At 48.9% G+C, this 22,083-nt stretch overlaps 1 protein-coding gene and 1 pseudogene across 1 annotated transcript; both read left to right on the forward strand.

The window, feature by feature from the left end:
- The first annotated feature begins 978 nt into the window (after positions 1–978).
- Positions 979–1,383, forward strand: LOC101527610 (small ribosomal subunit protein uS8-like; annotated as a pseudogene).
- Positions 1,384–6,330: 4,947 nt separating this feature from the next.
- Positions 6,331–21,857, forward strand: PPP1R14D (protein phosphatase 1 regulatory inhibitor subunit 14D). Its single transcript, XM_004578169.2, has 4 exons — positions 6,331–6,666; positions 21,100–21,183; positions 21,377–21,409; positions 21,542–21,857. Exons 1-4 carry the CDS (start codon positions 6,406–6,408, stop codon positions 21,605–21,607), a joined length of 444 nt encoding a protein of 147 aa, XP_004578226.1. The 5' UTR covers positions 6,331–6,405; the 3' UTR covers positions 21,608–21,857.
- The last annotated feature ends 226 nt before the right edge of the window (positions 21,858–22,083 follow it).

Consider the following 22,083-nt stretch of genomic DNA (forward strand, 5'->3'; position numbering starts at 1 on the left):
GGCCGTCCTTGACTGCTTTCCCAGGCCACAAGCAGGGAGCTGGATGGAAAGTGGAGCTGCTGGGATTAGAACCTGCGCCCATATGGGATCCCGGCACCGGCAAGGCAAGGACTTTAACTGCTAGGCGACGGTGCCAGGCCCTGTGACTTTGATTTTGAAATCAATACATTAAACGTTTCTTTCTTTTTTTAAAAAATTATTATTATTAAGTCAGATATACAGAGAGGAGGAGAAACAGAGAGCAAGATCCTTTGTCCGATGATTCACTCTCCAAGTGACCACAATGGGCCGGTGCTGTGCTGATCTGAAGCCAGGAGCCAGGAACTTCTTCCGGGTCTCCCACGCGGGTGCAGGGTCCCAAGTCTTTGGGCCGTCCTTGACTGCTCTCCTAGGCCACAAGCAGAGAGTTGGATGGGAAGTGGAGCTGCTGGGATTAGAACCTGCGTCCATATGGGATCCCGGCGTGTTCAAGGTGAAAACTTTAGCGCAAGGCCACTGCACCAGACCCTAAATATATTTCTAAAAAGCATTGTGTGTCCCCTTCTGAAACTCACATTGGGGTCTGATTGCCATTGTGGTGGTGTTGGTATCTGGGGGCCTTTCAGGGTGATTAGGTCACTGTGGAGGATTCATGCTTTTTTTGGGAAGGCAGACGGAGAGCCAGGAAACCCCTTGAATTTTGTCTCTTCCCTGTGAGCTTGCTTTTCCAGCTTGCCAGGGATGCTGTACAATGCCCTTGCCAGAGGAGCCACCTGATGGTGAACTTGCAGGCTCCATAACCCTAAGCCAAGTAGATGTGTTTCCTTCAAGTGCCCCCTGGTCTGTTAGAGCAACAGGGAGCTGATGGACCTCCACCTCTGTTCCTCTCATGGGGGTTGCTGGTGCCCTGAGCACTCCTGGAGTTTTTGCTTGGTGGAGAGCTGCTCTTGCCCTCCCGTCCTCTTTCAGGCATCTTTCCGTGTTGACATGAACATGAACATGAACATCCAGGCCAGTGCGCTGAAGAGCATCAGCAATGCCGAGAAGCGAGGCAAGCACCAGGTGCTGATCTGGCCATGCTCCAAGGTCATCGTCTGCTTCCTCACCATCGTGGTGAGGCACAGCTACGTTGGTGAGTTTGAAATCATTGATTTTTGACAGAGCTGAGAAAATCGTTGTGAACCTCACGGGCAAGTTAAACAAGTGTGGAATGTTCAGCCCCAGGTTTGACGTGCAGCTGAAAGATCTAGAAAAATGGCAGGTTAATCTGCTCCCATCCCACCAATTTGGTTTCATTGCCTGACAACCTTAGCTGGCATAGTGGACCATGAAGAAGCAATACGAAAACACACAGAAAGAAAAAATCTGGGATTCCTTTTCCAGGGATGTAACACACAGATATAAATAAAAGCTCAATGGGAAAAAAAAAAAAAAACCAACGGGTTTATTTCAGTTCAAAAAAAGTTTGAAATCCCTCCAAAAAAGGTTTGAAATCCTGGCATAATCTTTTCATGAAATTTTTGAGGATTCCTTCTGTGTGTACATAGGAAAAAGATTAGAAGGAAACTTGCCACTTGTCAATAGTGATGGGTTTTTTTTTTATTAATTACATTGTATTATGTGACACAGTTTCATAGGTACTTGGATTCTGTGATTCTGTCATGGTTTGCATATGGTTTGAGTATGTGTCTCAGAGGTTCAAGTGCTGGGATCTTAGTCTTCATAGGGTGTGAAGATGGTACACTAGGTGGGGCCTCACCAAAAGTAATGAGTTCATAGAGAGCTGGTCTCACACCATGAATTCATTCTCAAGAGCAGGCTATCAGGGCCAGCACTGTGGTACAGCAAATAAAGCTACCACTTGTAACTCTGGCATCCCATATGAGCACTGGTTCAAGTATGGCTGTTCCACTTCGACTCCAGCTTTCTGCTAACACACCTGGGAAAAGCAGTAGAAGATGGTCCACGTGCTTGGGCCTGTACCCGTTTGGGAGACCCCGAGGAATCTTTTGGCACCTGGCTTTGGCTAGGCTCAGCCATGCCCTATAGCAGCCATTTAGGGAGTGAACCAGCAGGTGGTAGATCTCTCTCTAACTTTGACTTTCAAATAGTTAAGTTAAAAAATACAAAAAGAATGAGCTGTTCAAAGGCAAGTCTACTTCACTTCTCCACTTGCCCTTTTTATTGTCTGTGTTGTGGTTAACCTGAAGACCCTCATCAGGATGATGGTGCTGTGCCGGTGTGGAGCTCCCTGTAGAGTCAGGAGCCAAATAATTCTTCCCTCTTTACAAGTCACCAAGCCTTGCGTACCATGGCGCTTTAAAAGTCCATGAAAAACAGAATTACAGCATAATTTTGGGACAAGGAAAATGAAAAGCCATTCATAATGTTTTTCATAATGTACATTTTTTTCCCAAGAACTTAAAAAAAAAAAAAAAGATTTGAGAGCTGGTGAGGGCTCCCATCTGCTGGTTCGCTCTCCCGAACCTGCAGTAAGTACATGGGTTTGGGCCAGGCTGAAGCCAAGGACCAGGAGGTCAGCCCAGAGCTTTCATATAGTGTCATGACACGCCCTGCCTCTCCCAGTTCTGTGCCCCTGTGTCTCCTTGCCCTGGGTAGTCCTGTGGTCCTGGCGGCTTCTTCCTGTCACCTTATCTTGGGCCTGGAGCTCTCTTATCTTGGGCATGCTTGCTGCTGAATAGTGGTGGCCATAGGCCAGGGAGGAGGCCGTGTTGCTGCTGAGCTGGAAGGCTGTAAATAGGGGACATGACTCACTCACGTGTCGCTGGACTTGGTGGGGTCCATGCTCTGTGCTCAGGCAGAGTCTGCATCCCCGAGCTCTGAGATGAGGAAGTGGGCTCGCTGGCTCTGTACGCGTCAGTCTGTCTCATGTAGGCATCCGTGAAGTCTGCATGTTTGTGTATCTCTGATCTGTCGGCAAGGCCTGTCCTGGATCATCCTCTTACCATCCAGCCCCTTCTGCCCGCCTGCTGCTGCCAGCCTCACCTTCCCTGGCAGGCCCTGCAGCAGGCACCTCACCAGCTCTGCTGGACCTTCTGTCCTCTTTGCATACAACAGCTGCCAATTCTGGTCTGAACGTGTCACCCTGCCCAGCTTCCCTTGCTTAAGCCTCGGTTGCCCAATGCCCTGAAGATGGAGGTGTCTCTTACCATTGCTCATGGGATGACTGCTCTGCCTCTTCTCCTGCTGCGAGACTCACTTGTCCTTCCCTCCTCTCCCTGTCTGGCCCCATTGACCCGCTCTTAGTCTTTGCACTCACCATCTCCCTTCTGCCACAGGGCCTTTGCATATACCTGCCTTTTGTCCCACTCATTTCTTCTCACTTCTGTGCCAAGAGAGCTCAACAGACCTCCTAGGAATCCTTCAGAACTCAATCCAAATGTTGTTGCTCTTTGGGTTACACCCTCACTAGGCAATCTTTGCTTTATAAAAAAAAATTGTTTTAATTATTTGAAAGGCAGAGTAACAAAGAGAAAAGCAGAGACACAGCAAGAAAGATCTTATATCCACTGGTTCTCTCCCCAAATGGCCACAATAGCTAGATCAGAGCCAGGCCAAAGCCGGGTGCCAGGAATTCTGTCCTGGTCTCCCATGTATGGGGCAGGGGCCTGAGATTCTGGGCCATCTCTTACTGCTCTTCTAGGTACATTTGCAAGGGACTGGATTAGAAGTGGAGCAACCAAGACTCAAACTGGAGCTTGCATGGGGTGCTGGCATCACTGATGTAAGCTAAACCCATTGAACAACAGTGCAAACCTCTCACTAGGTCGTGTTTTAGCATTTCTACATTTGTTAAAGTCACTAAGTGAAAGCTTGACGTCTGTTTGAGTGGTTGATAGTGTTTGCCTGTCCTTGTTTTAGACTCCATGTGTCTGTATCACCAGGACTGACTGCCATGCTGGGCAGTGAGTGAGTTAATGGGAGACCAGAACCCAGTGCTTTCTAGTCTGCCTCCCTTTCCCTCAAGAGCCCTGAGCCTGCTGGGTCTAGGGATAAGTGGTCGTGTCTGGCCACATTGCATCTGCTGGTCCCAGAGTGTCAGAATGACTACTGGGCCTGTGACTTGCTTCCTTGCTCATCCCAGCAGGAAGGGGTCCTCCGCTCCGCAGATGCAGTGAGAAAAGCTCAGGGCTGGTCTTTGCTTAGAGGGATGGGGTCTCAGCATGCAAGGAGCCAGGGAGGTAGAGAAAGGAAGGGAGGAGGTACTCCTATTGTGTCAGTGAGAATACAGACTTGAACAGGGTGTGGAAAGGAGTGTGATCAGAAAGTCAGTGCTTGGAACCAGTTGGGTAATCCTCTGCTTTGCAGTGCTGGCATCCCATATGGGTGTCAGTTTGTGTCTCTTTCTTTCTTTTTAATTAATTAATTTTTAAAAAAGATTTATTTATTTATTTTATTATAAAGTCAGATTTACAGAGAGGAGGAGAGACAGAGAGGAAGATCTTCCGTCTGATGATTCACTCCCCAAGTGAGCCGCAACGGGCCGGTGCGCGCCGATCCGGTGCGCGCCGATCCGGAGCCGGGAACCAGGAACCTCTTCCGGGTCTCCCACGCGGGTACAGGGTCCCAAGGCTTTGGGCCGTCCTCGACTGCTTTCCCAGGCCACAAGCAGGGAGCTGGATGGGAAGTGGAGCTGCCGGGATTAGAACCGGCGCCTATATGGGATCCCGGGGCGTTCAAGGCGAGGACTTAAGCCGCTAGGCCATGCCGCTGGGCCCAATTAATTAATTTTTAAAAAAATTTTTATTTCAGGGCCCGGTGGTGTGGCCTAGCGGCTAAAGTCCTCGCCTTAAATGCCCTGGGATCCCATATGGGCGCCGGTTCTAATCCCGGCAGCTCCACTTCCCATCCAGCTCCCTGCTTGTAGCCTGGGAAAGCAGTCAAGGACTGCTTTGGGACCCTACACCCATGTAGCAGACATGGAAGAGGCTCATGGCTTCAGATCAGCGCAGCTCCAACCAAAGCAGCCACTTGGAGAGTGAATCAATGGACAGCAAATATTCCTCTCTGTCTCTCTTCCTTATCTGTATATCTGACTTTCCAATAAAATAAATAAAGCTTTTTTAAAAATTAAAAGGAAGGAAAGAAAGAATGAAAGAGAGAAAGAAAATGAAGGAAAGACAGACAGAAATGGGTAAAGGCGCATCCTACAGAGGACTGTGTGCGATGGTTGATGTCAGTGTATCGGAAACAGCACCTCCAGCATTTCAAGCATTTCAAGATGTAGGAAGAAGCCCAGGAACAAATTGCGGAACATACAAGGGAGAGTGAAGTGGGCCTCAGTGGGAAGTAGTGCGTGGCCTTTTTTCCCACTGAGGAAATGAGAGCAGTAGCCTGAGTATTCGGAGGAAGATTCTGGAAGGGGGATCACAGAACAGTTGAAGCTGTTGGGGGGACAATGCCTTTAGGTAGGGAAGGGAAACAACGCTTTTTTGATTGTTGTGTTGAGCTATTCGCTTAAAAAAAAAATCAATGTTCTGTAACTTTAAAATAAGTCCAGAAGCCTTGGTTATAAAGAACCAGACAGAAAACCAAACAAGTGAAAATGCCTTCCGTTAGCCAGGCAAGTCCACTCAGCAGTACTGGTTCTTGACCCTGGCGTCTGGGTTCAGTCCGCAGGGGTCCCCTGTGCCAGCAAGGCCTGAGGGAGAGTGAATGTGGCTCTGTATGCAGTTGCCTCTGGGGACCGGGACAGGTGGCCCACACTTGACAGGTTTGCCTTTATAAGCACAGGGGTCAGTGGTGGCTCACCTGCAGCCACACCCAGACACAAGCAGACATAGATCCTGTGAGGCCCCACAGATAAGGGTGCTTCCAAAAATTTGTGAGAAAATGAAATGAAAAGATGTATTTTGGTTTAAAAAAATGTTTGAACTGCATACAGTTTTTCCTAAAGTGCATTTCTAGAATTGTTTTAAAGACCTCTCTCAGCTGCCCTGCAACTTCAGCCTCCAGCTGAGATGCTGCACCTTGCAGTGCCACCCTTGGAGCAGGAAGCCCTGCCAACCAGGGCTTCTTCGGGTCCAGAGTGGGTCTCAGCCCAGGACAGTGGGCTGTGGTGGGAACTCAAGCAAGTGACTCAGATCGGGTTCCAGAGCCGCACCCTTCAGGGCCTGGCGGGCCCCCTCCCCCTGCCCGCACACCACAGCCAGGTGACTCCTACATATCTACTGTTTATGATACTTCGCACACTGGCAGGTGCAGAAAGAGAGGCTGGGGCACGGCTCTGGAGTGCCACTCGGTGGCTGGCAGGCGCCACAAAACTGGCCTTCCCAGCGCTGTTGATCTTTGACCTTGGCCCTCTTCCAGCCTACCTGCCTTCCCTCTGGCCTGTTCCTCATTTCCCTTGGCACTTTTGCCCTGACAAGTGCTTTTTCCCCGCTCCTTGCTTAGGCCAGTCCTTCCATGCTGTCTTCCAGCCCTACCTCCTGCACGTCTCCCACTCCAGACGGGGAGAGCCCAGGTAAGAAGCTCCAGTGGGCTTCTGAGAAGAGGCGGCGGAGGACTTCATCCACAGGCTCAGAGTCAAAGGCGCACGCGGACCCGTCCAAGGCGTCCAGGTTCCGGAGGTCCAGCCGGCTGACGGTGAAGTATGACCTGGGGCAGCTGCAGCGCTGGCTGGAGATGGAGGAATGGGTGGATGCTCAGATTCAGGTGCTTTTCCAGGTGAGTGACCCATTGGGTTGGAGGAGCAGACAGTGGGGGCGGGGCGGGGCGCACAGGGGCTGGGGACACCTGGCAGGGCGGTGGCCCGAAGGAGTCTGTGCGTTATGTGTACCCTCAACACACATACATGTCTACAGCTACACTATCCAATGCCGCAGCGTCAATCATGTGTAATTACTTGAAGGAATTAAAATGAAGTAAAGGGGTGGGTGTTGTGGTGTAGTGGCGAAGTCATCTTTTGTTATGCCTCGGTCCCCTCTTGGGAATGCCAAGTCACATCCCAGCTACTTTGCTAATGCATTCTGGGATTGCAGCAGATGACAGTCCAAGGACTGGGGCTCCCCTGCCACCCACGCAGGGAGATCTGGTTGGAGTTCCTGGCTCCTGGCTCTAGTCTGACTCAGCCCTGGCTGTTGTGGGCACTTACAGGAATGAACCAGTGGGTGGAAGATCTGTCTGTTTCTGTCTCTATGTTCTCTATGTTCCTCTGCATTCTAAGTACCTGTAAACAAACAAAACTTTTTTTTTTTTCTGTCTTAAGGAAAATGGGAACTGGCGCAAATGGCTCTATTGGCTAATCCTCCCCTTTTAAGCATCGGGATCCTATGTCGGCACCAATTTGTGTCCCAGCTGCTCCACTTCCCATCTAGCTCTCTGCTTGTGGCCTGCACCTGTTTGGGAGGATAGCCCAAAGCCTTGGGACCCTGCACTTGTGTGTGAGACCTGGAGGAAGCTCCTGGCTTCTGGCTTTGGATCAGCTTAACTCCAGCTGTTGTAACCACTTTGGGAGTGAACCAGCATGTGGAAGATCTTTCTCTCTGTTTCTCTTTATCTCTGTGGATCTGTCCATAAAAACATTATTTTACTGGATATATTTATTTATATTGTTGTTATTAATATTTAAAGATATATTAACTTATTTGAAAGGCAGAGTTGCACAGAGAGAGGCAGAGTTGCACAGAGAGAAAGTGAGATATTCCATCTGCTGGTTCACCCAGTAAATGGATGAAGTGGCTGGGGCTGGGCTAATCCAAAACTAGGACCCAGAAGCTTCTTCTGGATCTCCCACATGGATATAGGAGCCTAGGGGGTTGGACCATCCTTTGCTGCTTTCATGGGCCATTAGAAGGGAGCTAGAATGGAAGTGGAACATCCGGGACTTGAACCAGCACCCATATGGGATGCTGGAACTGTGGGGTTAACATGTTAAGACACAGTGCCAGTCCCACACAGGACATTTTTATTCTCTCAGAATGGACAGTATTAGACAGGAGAGAGTAATTGAAGGGGAACACTACTGCTAGGACCTAACCCAACCTTGACCTTAGCTCTGATGGACTCCCCTCAACTACATCCTGGGAAAAGGTAGCTCTTGTCCCTGGTCATTGCAAGTGGCATTTTCCTATATAGATACCCTCCAAACCTGGACCCTAGGGTAGTAAGAACAATACTTCGACAGCATCAATAACCTTTTGAGCAGTAAAACTATATGTAAGGCATGACACCAGGTGCCAACATGAGTATTTTACCTATTTGTCCCTGCCAACTCCGTTGGGTAAGTACTGTTTTACAGCTAGGCAAGTGGAGCTTAGGGACAATGAGTAACTTGCTCAGGGTCGGGTGGCTGGGAAGCCATGGGACCAGGAGCTGCAGAGCTCCGGTTCTTCTTATTTAGGAAGCCAGTGCTTCTCTCTAACTGAAACACTTTTTTTTTTTTTTTTAAAGATTTATTCATTTTATTACAGCCAGATATATACAGAGGAGAGACAGAGAGGAAGATCTTCCGTCCGATGATTCACTCCCCAAGTGAGCCGCAACGGGCTGATGCGCGCCGATCCGAAGCCGGGAACCTGGAACCTCTTCCGGGTCTCCCACGCGGGTGCAGGGTCCCAATGCATTGGGCCGTCCTCAACTGCTTTCCCAGGCCACAAGCAGGGAGCTGGATGGGAAGTGGAGCTGCCGGGATTAGAACCGGCGCCCATATGGGATCCCGGGGCTTTCAAGGCGAGGACTTTAGCCGCTAGGCCACGCCGCCGGGCCCTGAAACACTTTTTTTTTAAAAGATTTATTTATTTATTATTACAAAGTCAGATATACAGAGAGGAGGAGAGACAGAGAGGAAGATCTTCCGTCCAATGGTTCACTCCCCAAGTGAGCCGCAGCGGCCGGTGCTGCGCCTATCTGAAGCCAGGAACCAGGAACTTCTTTCCAGGTCTCCCACATGGGTGCAGGGTCCCAATGCATTGGGCCGTCCTCGACTGCTTTCCCAGGCCACAAGCAGGGAGCTGGATGGGAAGTGGAGCTGCTGGGATTAGAACCGGCGCCCATATGGGATCCCAGGCATGTTTAAGGCGAGGACTTTAGCCGGTAGGCCACACTGCCGGGCCCCAGGAAATATCTTTTTTAATGCAGACAGTTCACATATAACCAGTTCTTGTAAAGTGTACTCCATGAATGCAGCCATACGTCTTGTCACATAAATATGAGATGATTGAGAACTGTCTCCAAAGGGTGTAGCTCTGCAGTTGAAATAGCAGATGGACAGGTTTGAAAAACATGAGGGCCCATGGCATCCTATCCAGCAGTGAGCAGCCCAGCACCGCAGGGTCTCCGACCATACCTTTGTTTTGGTTTCTGGGTCTGGCTTCCGACTGGAGATGAGACACAATATGAGACATGGAGGGGGTCTGTCAAATCCAAGTCCAGAATCCAAAGGTTCCTGGTGCATATAATTACATACCAGTCTAATATCCGCAGTAAGTCCTGTAATTGAGTTTGCCATGTGCTTGTCAACAGGGAAATTTCTTCTGGGATGAGCTACAAGCTCTGGGCCCAGTCTATGTTGAAGGCCACCATGACATGTGGCCCTTTGGTCTGGTCCTGACCTGCATGCCCTCTTATGGAAGTTGGGGAGACATCCCTAGAGCTGGGTGCCAGCAAGGCTACTCTCCTAGTCTGTGGCTATTCTAACATTGCAGGGCGCCTCCGCTGCCCATCACTCCTCGCAGGTTGCATCTTCAGCCTGTCTTATACTTGCATGGAAAGTCTCACATTTCAGATACCCGAGGAGGACTAGTCTTGCCAGGCATCAGAGTCAGTAGCCAAAGCACGTTGTTTTGCAAGCTGAAGGTAGAGGAAGGGGCAGGGAGAAGCTGCCTGGCATGGCAATGAACCCATGCCATTAAAGGAAAGAACATGTGGGAGGACCACTCCCAGGCCATGACCGGAATAAAATGACTGGCCTGTGGTTGCTATGGCAATTGTCCAAAGGTGCCAAGTGGCAGTTCCTCTTCCAATCTCTGCTCCCTGAAGCAGGAAGTAGCCAAGCGGCTGGGGCAACCCCAGGTGCCTGGTCATCTTGGGCAGAGGGCAAAACCACATAGTCTCTGGCTGGACCTTAGAGGGGCCCTCCCTTCCCTCCAGGCTCCGCCCCACCTGCCTGCCTTGGATCACCTCATTGGGAATGGCTATAGGATTGACTGCATGGGACCCAGCCTTCCTTTGCTGGGGTCCCTACCTCTTCTGCTTGGGTTTACTGTCTGACTTGGGGTCTTCAGAAGAACCAAGTGTGGGGATCCCCAACAGATGTGGGGCCAGGGAACCTCTGTTGGCCTGAGGGAGTATTTCTAAGCAAGGATAAAAGCGCCCATCCACTCCTCTTATTTCATGAGATCCTCACTCAACAGTGTGCTCCTCTTGAATTTCCAACCCTATTCTTGCCTCCATGGAGCCAGAGTCCACACTCACAGCCTTTCCCTTCAGGTCACCACTCCACGGAAATCTGGCTTTTATTCCCATGTTTTCTATTGAGAGCTCTGGCCGAGGTCACCAATCACTGCCTTGGGACTAAATGTAATGTGCATATCTGATGAGCACCCGAGGTTGTTGTTGTTAATAAATTTATTTCTTTGAAAGGCAGAGTTACACACAGAGAGAGGTCTTCTATCCATTGGCTCATTCCTCTTCTAGCCACAACAACTGAGGCTGGGACAGGCCAAGCTATGTTCTGGTACTGTAGTGGAGCAGCCAGGACTCGTACTGGTGTCCATATTGGATGTGGCACCAGCCTAGCACCCCAGAATTGTGAAGCTTTTCTTCCCTGTAGTTTCCATGACCCTGTATTTTCCTTGTAGCAATTGGCATTTTGTTTTAGCCCTTTTGATATGGTGATTTTGTAAGTAATGCGTCATTAACTTTTCAAGTTGAAAAAAGTATTCTCAAATGGGTTATGTTTGCTCCTCTGAGTCTCCCTCCTTTGCTGGTCTCTGCTGAAGTTAGGAAGCAGGGGCCTGAGCATGGAGTGACAGGGATCGGGCCAAGCAGCGTCAGTTAGGCGCACCACGTTTGTTCCTCTCTGATCATTCAGTTAATAATCTATTTGGGACACCTGCTTCCCCTATCAGGGTGGCTGGATTTCAAGCCTGGCTCATTGCAAGTTCTAGCCACAGGAGCAACCAGGGTTGAGTGCTGGCCTCCTGGGTTTGGTTTTAGCCCAGCTCTGGCTGTTGTAGGCATTTGGGGAGTGGACAAGCAGATGGAAGATTGATCCTTAAAGGAAAACCAAATCAATAAAAATTGAAGCAAAAAATATTTGTGGGAAAGAATATTTGCTCTGTCTGCAGTGACAATCTTTTTTTTTAAAGATTTATTTATTTTTATTGGAAAATCAGATACATATAGAGAGGAGGAGAGACAGAGAGGAAAATCTTCCATCCAATGGTTCACTCCCCAAGTGAGCCGCAATGGCCAGTGCTGTGCCAATCCGAAGCCAGGAGCCAGGAACTTCTTTCTGGGTCTCCAACGCGGGTGCAGGGTCCCAAAGCTTTGGGTTGTCCTCAACTGCTTTCCCAGGCCACAAGCAGGAAGCTGGATGGGAAGTGGAGCTGCTGGGATTAGAACCGGCACCCATATGGGATCTCGGCGCATTCAAGGCAAGGACTTTTTAGGCGCTAGGCCACACTACTGGGCCCCCCGAGTAATTGGATTTGTAAAAGTCTTCCATTAAGGGCTGGAAGGATTACCTGTTAAGCAACTGCACTTGCTTTTCTCAAGGAACTCCTTTAAAGAATTTTGGGCGTTGTTCTAGTAGACAGTTAAAATCTTTGTGATTCAGTTGGAGCATGTGAGGCTTGCTGCAAAGCTCTGTTAAGTATAGTCTGGAGTGGCTTTGGATTTAGGGGATAACGACACCCCGACAAAGCCTGAGCCGTTAGAGGTCTCTACTGAACTGCTGCTGGATCAGTTGTAACTGCTGACCTCTGTTGGTTGGGGTGTGGTTCATGTTCCTGTCCTGTGTAACTGGTTTCCTCAGCGTCTCCTGGGACTTGGGCTTCAGAAGATTTGCTTGGGGAATGCGTGTCTTGTGTGCAAGGTCTGGCAAGGACTTCGAGCAGATGTGTGCAGGTCTCTGCTGCTGGACTCCTACCTATATGGGGCTCTGTCCTGCAGCGTCCCCATTGCTGGTCTCTGTCCCATTCCTTTATCAAGGCCCCATGTTCCTCTGGGATCTTTCCTTCTGCTCAGAGGTTGGTTCTTGACTCCTGGCAGAAATGTAGGATGCTAGGAGGGTTTACCTCTTACCCGTTTTTACGGATAGCATACCTGAGCCACCTGTTGGTTCATGTCTGATAGCATTCTTCATATGGTTTGCCTGCTTTCCTAGTTACTTAAGCATAGACATCTATTTGATTATTTAAACAGATATGTTATAAACATTTATGTGAAAGGCAGAGTTATAGAGAAGGGGAGACAGAGGGAGGGATATCTTCCATCTGCTGGCTCACACCCCAAGCAGCCACAACAGCAGGATCTATTTCATGCCAAAACCAGGAGCCCAGAGCTGCAACTGGGTCTCCTACTTGGTTAGTAGTAGGGACCCAATTGCTTGGGTTGTCTGCTGCTGCTTTCCCAGGGGTATTCTTAGGAAGCTGGATTGGAAGTGGAGCAGCTGGGACTCAGCCAGTGCTCCCATATGGGATGCCACTGTCCAAGGTAGCCGCTTAAGTTGTGCCACAGTGCTGATCCTAGCTGGTTAATTCTAACTCAACCTTCAGTCCTTAGAGTTTGCTTCCTCCAGGAAGTGTTTGTGTTGCCCACTCTTGGTTACCTTACCCTCCCCCGTGTTTCCATAGTAGCTTGTCACTATGTATCCCTCAGGAGACTATAGCTTTTTCAGGTTAGGATCATGGCTGCCTGGCTGGCCATTTTGACCCCAGCAGTCATCACAATGCTTGGTAGGCCACGTGTACTCAATAAATAACTATCAATGAATGAATGCTGCAGAGGAAAGGGAGAAGCCTGGGGCTGAGGATGAAAGGGCTAGGTAAGCATCACTTATTTATAAAAAGGTATGGAAGAATCAAGAGTGATATGTGTTGGCAGTGGGAGGAAATAAATGGGATTTTAAAAAAAAGAGAGAGAGAGATTTAGTTATTTTCACTTGAAATAAAGAGAGAGATCTGTCCACTGGTTCACTCCCCAAATGGCTGCCATGGGCAGAGATGAGCTGATCAGAAGCCAGGAGCTGGGAGCCAGGAACCAGGAACTTCTTCCAGGTCTCCCATGCAGGTGAAGGAGCTCAAGGACTTTGGCCATCCTCTGCTGCTTTCTCAAGCCATCAAAGGAGAGTTGGATTGAAAGTGGAGCAGTCGAGCCTGGCATGGTAGCCTCACAGCTGAAGTCTTCGCTTTGCACAAGCCAGGATCCTTGCATGAGCTAGGATTCCAAATGGGCGTCGGTTCTAATCCCAGTGGCACCACTTCCCATCCAGTTCCCTGCTTGTGACCTGGGAAAGCAGTCGAGGACGGCCCAATGCTTTGGGACCCTGCACCCGCGTGGGAGACCTGGAAAGAGGTTCCTGGCCCCTGACTTTGGATTGGCTCAGCTGGAGCTATTGTGGCCGCTTGGGGAGTGAATTAATGGGTAGAAAATCTTCCTCTCTATCTCTTCTCTGTTTATATCTGACTTCCCAATTAAAAAATAAATAAATAGGGCTTGGCAGTGTGGCCTAGTGGCTAAGGTCCTCGCCTTGATCCCATATGGCCACTGGTTCTAATCCTGGCAGCTCCACTTCCTCTCTGTCTCTCCTCCTCTCAGTATATCTGACTTTGTAATAAAAATAAAATAAATCTTTAAAATAAATAAATAAATAAATAAATAAGTCTTTAAAAAAGAGAGAGAGAAAAGGAAAAAAAGAAGCAACCCTAACTGGAAAATAGCATGAGAGTCAACTGTATTAACACGTATACTTTTTGCCTCCTCATCTAACACAAAAGATTGTTCCATTGTATGTGGAATACTGGAGTAAACTAAATAATTTTTAAAAGCCTGCATAAATTAGTAAGAAAAACTGAAGAAGCGGTAGAAGAATGGATAAGATCAGAATGGTTGTTTGGCCCAGGAGATGAGGATGATGGCCTAGTGGCTAAAGTCCTCACCTTACATGCACTAGGATCCCATTTGAGCTGCTCCTGGTGCCCTGGTTGATCCATTTTCCTTCCAACTCCCTGCTTGTGGCTTGGGAAAGCAAGACAGAGACCTGGGAAGACTCAAAAGAAGCTCCTGGCTTCTGGCTTCAAATTTGCTCAGCTCTGGCCATTGCGGCCACTTGGGGAGTGAACCAGTGGATGGAAGAGCTTCCTCTCTATCTGTCCTTCTCTGTGTATATCTGCCTTTTCAATGAAAATAAATAAATCTTAAAAAAAAAACAATAGGAAAAAGAAGCCTTTGGGGATGGGGATGATACCCACATCTCTTCTCAGGTGCCTGGGTTCAAGTGCTGGCTCTGGATCAGACTCCAGCTTCCCGCCAACATGCACCCTGTGAAGCAGAAGTGAAGGCACAGGTGTGTGTGTATACCTGCCATTTATGTGGAAGACCTGGATGGTGCTCCTGGCTCCAGCTCTAGGCTAGCTCTGACTGTCACAGACATCTCAGAAGTAAATAACTGATGGGAACTATCTTTCTTTCTCATAATTTAAAAAAGAAAAATGATAAAGTAGCTGTTTTTGAAGTGCTGCCTGGTGATGTATAGAAGTTCCAAAGATTTTCAAGACTCCATACCGTTTTCAGAACACTGAAAAGATTTTTTTTTAAGATTTCTTCATTTTTATTGGAAAGTCAAATATATAGAGAGGAGGAGAGACAGAGAGGAAGATCTTTCATCCAATGATTCATTCCCCAAGTGGCCACAACAGCTGGAACTGAGCTGATCCAAAGCCAGGAGCTTCTCCTGGGTCTCCGAAGTGGGTGCAGGGTCCCAAGGCATTGGGCCGTCCTCAATTGCTTTCCCAGGCCACAGGCAGGGAGCTGGATGAGAACTGGGGCCACCGGGATAGGACCAGCACCCAAATGGAATCCCGGAGCATGCAAGCCAAGTACTTTAGCCACTAGGCTATTATGCCGGGTAGGTTACCACGCTGGGCCCAATAGTCTCATTTTTTAAGAGTAGCTTTCGGTTCATTACAGAATTGAATGGGAAGTACAGAGTCCTCTTGTACCATATCTCTAACTAGCAAAATCTAACACCAAGTGCTTTGTTTGTCACAGTCAGTAAGCTCACACTGACACATCACTATTACCCAAAGTCCAGAGTTTACTTTAGGGCTCATTTTTGATATTGCACATTCTGTGAGTCTGGACAAATGTATAAATGACATGTGTAAATAGTGTCCTGAAATCCTTGGTGCTCTGTGTACTCACACTTCCTTCCTCACAGGCCCCTGGCAACCACTGATTTAAAAACAAAACAAATCTTTACTTATTTGAAAAGTGACAGAGGGAGAGATACAGAGAAAAAGAGAGAGACACTCAGAATTAAAGATCATCGATCTACTGGTTTACTCCTGCAAATGGCTGCAATAGCCAGATGTGAGCCAAATTGAAGCCAGGAACCATAAACTCCATCTGGATGTTCCACTTGGTTGGCAGGAACCCAGGCATTGCAACCATTTGCCACCTTCCCAGGCACACTGCCAGGGTGCTGGATCAGAAGCTGAAGACCTGGGATTCAGACATGGGATGCTGGCCTCCCAGGCACCATGTCACATGGCCGGCTTTAACCACTGATATTTCCATAGTTTTGTCTTTTCCAGAATATTGTACTTTCATTTATTTTTATTGGAAAGTCAGATTTACAGAGAGAAGAAGAGATAGAAAGACCCTCTGACCACTGGTTTACTCCCCAAGTGTCTGCAGTGGCTGTAACTGAGGCGATCTGAAGCCAGTAGCCAGAAGTTTCTTCCGGGTCTCCCTTGTAGGTGCAGGGTCCCACGGCTTTGGGCCAGCTTTGACTACTTTCCCAGGCCACAAGCAGGGAGCTGGAAGGAAAGTGGAGCTTCCAGGATATGAACCAGTGCCCATATGGGATTTCAGCGCATGCAAGGTGTAGACTTGAGTTATTAGGCTGCCATGCTGGGCCCAATCTTTTTTTTTTTTTTTTTAAAGAGAGAGATGATTTTTTTTTTAAAGATTTATTTTATTTTTATTACAAAGTCAGATATACTGAGAGGAGGAGAGATAGAAAGGAAGTGGAGCTGCCGGGATTAGAACCAGCGGCCATATGGGATCAAGGCGAGGACTTTAGCTGCTAGGCCATGCCGCCGGGCCCATAAATATTTTTTTTTCAAAGATTGGGCCCAGGGCTTGGCAGCATGGCCTAGTGGCTAAGGTCCTCGCCTTGAACGCCCCGGGATCCCATATGGGCGCCGGTTCTAATCCCAGCAGCTCCACTTCCCATCCAGCTCCCTGCTTGTGGCCTGGGAAAGCAGTCGAGGACGGCCCAATGCATTGGGACCCTGCACCCGCGTGGGAGACCTGGAAAGAAGTTCCAGGTTCCCGGCATCAGATCGGCGCGCACCGGCCCGTTGCAGCTCACTTGGGGAATGAATCATCGGATGGAAGATCTTCCTCTGTGTCTCTCCTCCTCTGTGTATATCTGGCTGTAATAAAATGAATAAATCTTTAAAAAAATATTTATTTTATGTATCTTAAAGGAAGAATTTTAGAGAGAAGAGTAGAGACAGACTCTTCTATCTGCTGGTTCACTTCCTAAATTGCCTCAGTGGCTGGAGCTGTGCCAGGCTGAAGCCAGGATCCCAGACCCTTATTCACCCTTCCTACACTGGTGCAGAGGTCCAAGCACTTGGGCCACCATCGTCTGCTCATTTCCCAGCTGCATCAGCAGGGGGTTGAATCACAAGTGGAGCAGCCTGCACTCAAACTGGTGCCCATGTAGGATGAGATGCTGGCATTGCAATGGGATCTTTTTTTTTTAAGATTTATTTATTATTATTATTATTTTTTTATTAAAAAGTCAGATATACAGAGAGGAGGAGAGACAGATAGGAAGATCTTCCGTCCGATGATTCACTCCCCAAGTGAGCCGCAATGGCCGGTGCTATGCCGATCCGAAGCAGGGAACCTGGAACTTCTTCCGGGTCTCCCACGCGGGTGCAGGATCCCAAGGCCTTGGGCCGTCCTCGACTGCTTTTCCAGGCCACAAGCAGGGAGCTGGATGGGAAGTGGAGCTGCTGGGATTAGAACCGGCGCCCATATGGGATCCCGGGGCGTTCAAGGCGAGGACTTTAGCTGCTAGGCCAGGCTGCCGGGCCCTGCAATGGGATCTTAATGTGCTATAACACCGATGCCCCACTTTTATTTTTATGTTCTATATTTTTTCAGTGACCATATGACTTTTATTTAAAGATACATTTATTTGAAAGCAGTTATAGAGAGGAAGAGACAGAAAAGGAATTCTGTCTGTGCCTCCTAACCAAGTCAATGAAAGGCATTGTTGGGGCTGGTACAATCGCCTAGCAGCTAAAGTCCTCACCTTGTGTATTGCAAGATCCCATGGAGGCACCGTTTTGTGTCCCAGTGGTCCTGCTTCCCATCCAGCTTCCTACTTGTAGCCTGGGAAGCCAGTCTAGGATGACCCAAAGCTTTAGGATCCTGCACCAGTGTGGGAGACCCAAAAGAAGCTCCAGGCTCCTGTCTTCAGATTAGCGCAGCTCTGGCCATTGTGTCCACTTGGGGAGTGAATCAGCATATGGAAAATCTTCCTCTCTGTCTCTCCTCCTCTCTGCCTTCCTAATAAAAATAAATAAATAAATCTGTTTTAAAATTTTATTTTATTTTTTAAAAGACTTTATTTATTTGTTTATTTTTGCTGTGGAGTTTGGTAAATTTTATTAAACGTGAGCCGCCAGGAGGTGAATGGTGCGGGAACAGGGCAGGCAGGGCCTCCAGGGCAGGAGCGACACAATGAGTGGTTCTCACTGGACACCCAAGGCTTGTTGCGGTTCATCGCAGCCTCCACCTTCTCCACCAGCCCTGCATGTCTTCCACCAGGGGCTTGAAACAACTCTTTGAGATGTGCTTGGAAAGCCGTGGCCTGCAGGTGCATCTGTTCTGCCTGTCCCTCCACCTTGACCCACCCCTCCTCCAACTGGCTGCTCTCTCAGGATTGGCTGGCCAGGCTGCTCAAGGGGGCGGCCCCCAGGGGGCCCTGCTCCACCAGTGGTCCAAAGTCCTTTTGAAAGATGCTAATGCCATGCTCGGCACCCTCCCTGGTCCCGGTGCCCTACACAGCCAGACCCTTCTGCGGGTACTGAGCATCATGTAAGAAACCGCTTGTGCAAGTGTGATTAGGTCCCCGGTGCTCTTGCCTAGTGTGGTTTGCACTTCACTGCGGTACTGAGCCAGGCAGCTGCCTATTATTTTTTTAATTTATAAGGCAGAGCGAGGGCCCAGTGTGGTAGTCTAGTGGCTAAAGTCCTCGCCTTGCATGAGCCAGGATCCCATATAGGTGCCAGTTCATATCCCGCTGCTCCACTTCCTTTCCAGCCCAAAGCCTTGGGATCCTGCACTTGCATGGGAAACCTGGAAGAAGCCCCTGATTTTGGATCAACTCAGCTTTGGCTATTGTCACTTGGAGAGTGAACCATCTCTTCTGTAAAACTGCCTTTCCAATAAAAATAAATAAATCTTAAAATTAAAAAAAGGCAGATTGAGTGAACCAATGCCCTTTCCTGTGATTGAGATTCCTGTACCTGTCTGAGCTGGGCGGGGCTGAAGGTAGGAGCCAGGAACTCAAATGACACCTTGCATGTGGGTGACAGGAACCTAGCTATTGGAACTGTCACCACTGCCTCCCAGGATGTGTGCTAGCAGGAAGCTGGAATCTGGAGCCAGAGAGGCAGGTTGTCAAACGTGGGCACTCTGATCGCGGACGTGGGCATCTTCATCACTAAGGACCAACACCCTGCTGTATTGCCATGACTCACATACCATCCAAGTCATCCACTTACAGGTCCAATTCAACTTCTGCATCTTCACAAAAAGCTTATGCACAGAATCTCATTTTAGAATATTTTATACTGCCAAAATAATCTCATATTTACACTGTCTCTCATCCCATGCCCACTAGCACATCTAGCCCTTAGGAACCATGAACCTACTTTCTGTCACTGTAGATTTCCCACTTCTGGATGGTTCATACATATTGCTTCAAATAATGTGAGTCATAATGAGCCTTTTGTAATTGCCTTCTTTCATTGATTTATTTTCAAAGTTAATTTGTATTGTAATACACATCAGTACCTTTTTATTGTAAAGTAACTCATTCATCAGTTGGTGGACACTCAGGTTGTGTTCCCTTTATGGCTATGATGAATTATGTTGCTGTGAGCACTCCTGTCAAAGGGTTTTTTTAAACATTTATTTTTGTTGGAAAATCAGATATAGAGAGAGGAGGAGAGAGAGAGAGAGAGAGGAAGATCTTCTATCGGCTGATTCACTCCCCAAGTGACTGCAATGGACAGAGTTGTGCTGATCCAGAGCCAGGAGTCAGGAGTCTCTTCCAGGTCTCCTATGTGGGTGCAGGGTTCTAAGGCTTTGGGCCATTCTCAACTGCTTTCCCAGGCCTCAAGCAGGGAGCTGGAAGGGAAACAGGGCAGCCAGGATTAGAACTGGTGCCCATATGGGCGCGGCATGGTGGCCTAGTGGCTAAAGTCTTTGCCTTGAACGTGCCAGGATCCCATATGGACAGCAGTTCTAATCCTGGCAGCTCCACTTCCCATTCAGCTCCTTGCTTGTGGCCTGGGAAAGCAGTCGAGGACGGCCCAAAGCCTTGGGACCCTGCACCCATTTGGGAGACCCAGAAAGAAGTTCCTGGGTCCTGGCCCCAGATCGGCACAGCGCCAGCCGTTGTGGTCACTTGGGGAGTGAACCATTGGATGGAAGATCTTCCTCTCTGTCTCCCCTCCTCTCTGTATATTCGACTTTGTAATAAAAATAAAGAAATCTTAAAAAAAAAAAGAACTGGTGCCCATATAGGATCCCAGAGCATGCAAGGTGAGGACTTCAGCCATTAGCCTACCTCACCAGGCCCATATGAAAGGTTTTGTTTGCCTTTTGCTTTCATTTTTCATGGAAATAGACCGAGGAGTGGAATCACTGAGTTACTTGATAAGTGTATTTAACGTACAAAGCTTTTACATGGTCACCAACAATGTAGAACTTTTAACATTACATGTGGATGCTCTTTTTATTTTGTAATTTAAAAATTTTTTGGTTAATTTTATTTCAAAAGTAGAGAGAAGGAAAGATGGGAGAGTAGGGGAGGGGAGAGAGAGAGAGATCTTCCATCTGCTGGTTCATTGTCCAAATGAACAAAAGCCAGGGTTGGGCCAGGCTGAAGCTAGGTGCCTGGAGCTCATTCTGGGCCTCACACTCACGTGACAGGGACCCAAGTTCTTGAGCCACCACCTGCTGCCTCCCAGAATGCACACTGGCTTGAAGATGGAGTTGGAAACCAAGGCAGGACCTAAATCCGGCACTTCAGTGTGGGATTAGGGCATCCAGAGTCGCAACTTAACTGACACCTGCAGTATCCATCCCTCCCCCCGGTGTGTACTTTTTTTGTTAAGATATATTTTTATTAGAAAGATTTACAAAGAGGACAGACAGATCTTCCATCCACTGGTTCATCCCCAAGTGGCTGTAATGGCCAGAGTTAAGCTGATCTGTAGCCAGGAGCCTCTTCTGGGTCTCTCACATGGGTGCAGGGTCCCAAGGCTTTGGCCCGTCCTCAACTGCTTTTCCAGGCCACAGTCAGGGAGCTGGATGGAAAGTAGAGCAGCCAAGATATGAATTGGCACCCATATGGGATTCTGGTGCGTTCAAGGCAAGGACTTCAGCCACTAGGCTACCACGCCAGGCCCCTGTAGTGTTATTCTTTTGAAAGCAGTGTTTCAGGTATAGCATCAGAGGCATTTGGTAAATGGTGGTTGTGTGGAAAATTGAAGAGTGTTCTGAGTAAGATGAGGGAGAAGACTGAATGTGGCAAGTAGGAGATGGGGTGGGAGAACTAAAGCTGCCTTTCAGCAACGGCTGCTCAGGCCCCTCTGAGCCCTGTTTGTGATTCCCACATAGGACCATCCAGCCGCTTCTGAGATTGAAGTCGACCTAGAGGCTCTGATAGAACTGTCCACAGAGGAACAGAAGACACAGCTGGAGGTAGGTGGGCCGGGGGTGGCAGATGGGCTCCCAGGTATTCCAGGGCAACCGTGGAACTTCCTCCTTGGTTGGAGTGGGAAGAACCAGGTCAGAGGGTGGAACTCTTGGGCAACTGGGCGTGGCAGGGTTGGGGTTGGCGTCACAGGAAAGGGCTGTGTTTCTGAGATTCACTCTCTGTTCTTTCCTTCCTCAGGCCATTCTCCAGAACTGCCCCCGTGCCACAGAGGTAAGGGATGTGCACGGTGGTAGCTCATGGGGTAGGACAGTGCAGGGAGGCTTGGCGTGAGCCTCCCTTTCCCTGCTCTGAGGACCCAAGGGAGGGACCCTGTGCTTGCCCTCACTCTGGTTTCTTCTTCAGTCTTTCATCTCAGAGCTGCTCAGCCAACTCAAGAAATTCCGGAGACTCAGCCGGCCTCAGAAGTAATCCAGGAGAGACTGATGGTTAGCAGGCTTGGCACTGCCAGCTCCCTGTGGGCCTCTGCATCCTGGTGGAAGGACACAGCAGCTCCCAGGACTTGGACCAGGAACGGCAAGGCGGAGGAGGGATGTTTGTATGGCTCTCCTTATGGACACACAGAGCTTGCTCCTCCGGGTTGGCCCTGGGTGCCAGTCAGGGCTGTATCCCGAGGCTTTCCTTGGTCACCAAATGGATAAAACTTAGGAGAACCAGTTAAGTGGAGTGTGGAGCATATCTGTGCAGAGGAACGAGGGAGGGAGAGGGTACAATGATACACTGGAATGTCATCCTCCAAAGTCACAGGTATGCCTGCGCACTGCAGCCAGCCGTCCCATCAGGTCACTCAAAGGTAACAGCCACAGCCCTGCTCCTGAGACATCACAATCTTACAAGGCCCAGAAGCTATGTCAAGAGCTAAAACACACAGCATACTGGCATGACCA

Source organism: Ochotona princeps, chromosome 6 (genome assembly GCF_030435755.1).
Source record: "Ochotona princeps isolate mOchPri1 chromosome 6, mOchPri1.hap1, whole genome shotgun sequence".
Taxonomy (NCBI): Eukaryota; Metazoa; Chordata; class Mammalia; order Lagomorpha; family Ochotonidae; genus Ochotona; species Ochotona princeps.

Excerpts from the sequence above, each read along its gene's own strand:
- PPP1R14D (XM_004578169.2), top strand. The coding sequence starts at position 6,406 with ATGCTGTCTTCCAGCCCTACCTCCTGCACGTCTCCCACTCCAGACGGG. Across the intron at positions 6,667-21,099 it reads AGATTCAGGTGCTTTTCCAG|GACCATCCAGCCGCTTCTGA; the intron begins GTGAGTGACCCA and ends ATTCCCACATAG. Across the intron at positions 21,410-21,541 it reads ACTGCCCCCGTGCCACAGAG|TCTTTCATCTCAGAGCTGCT; the intron begins GTAAGGGATGTG and ends TTTCTTCTTCAG.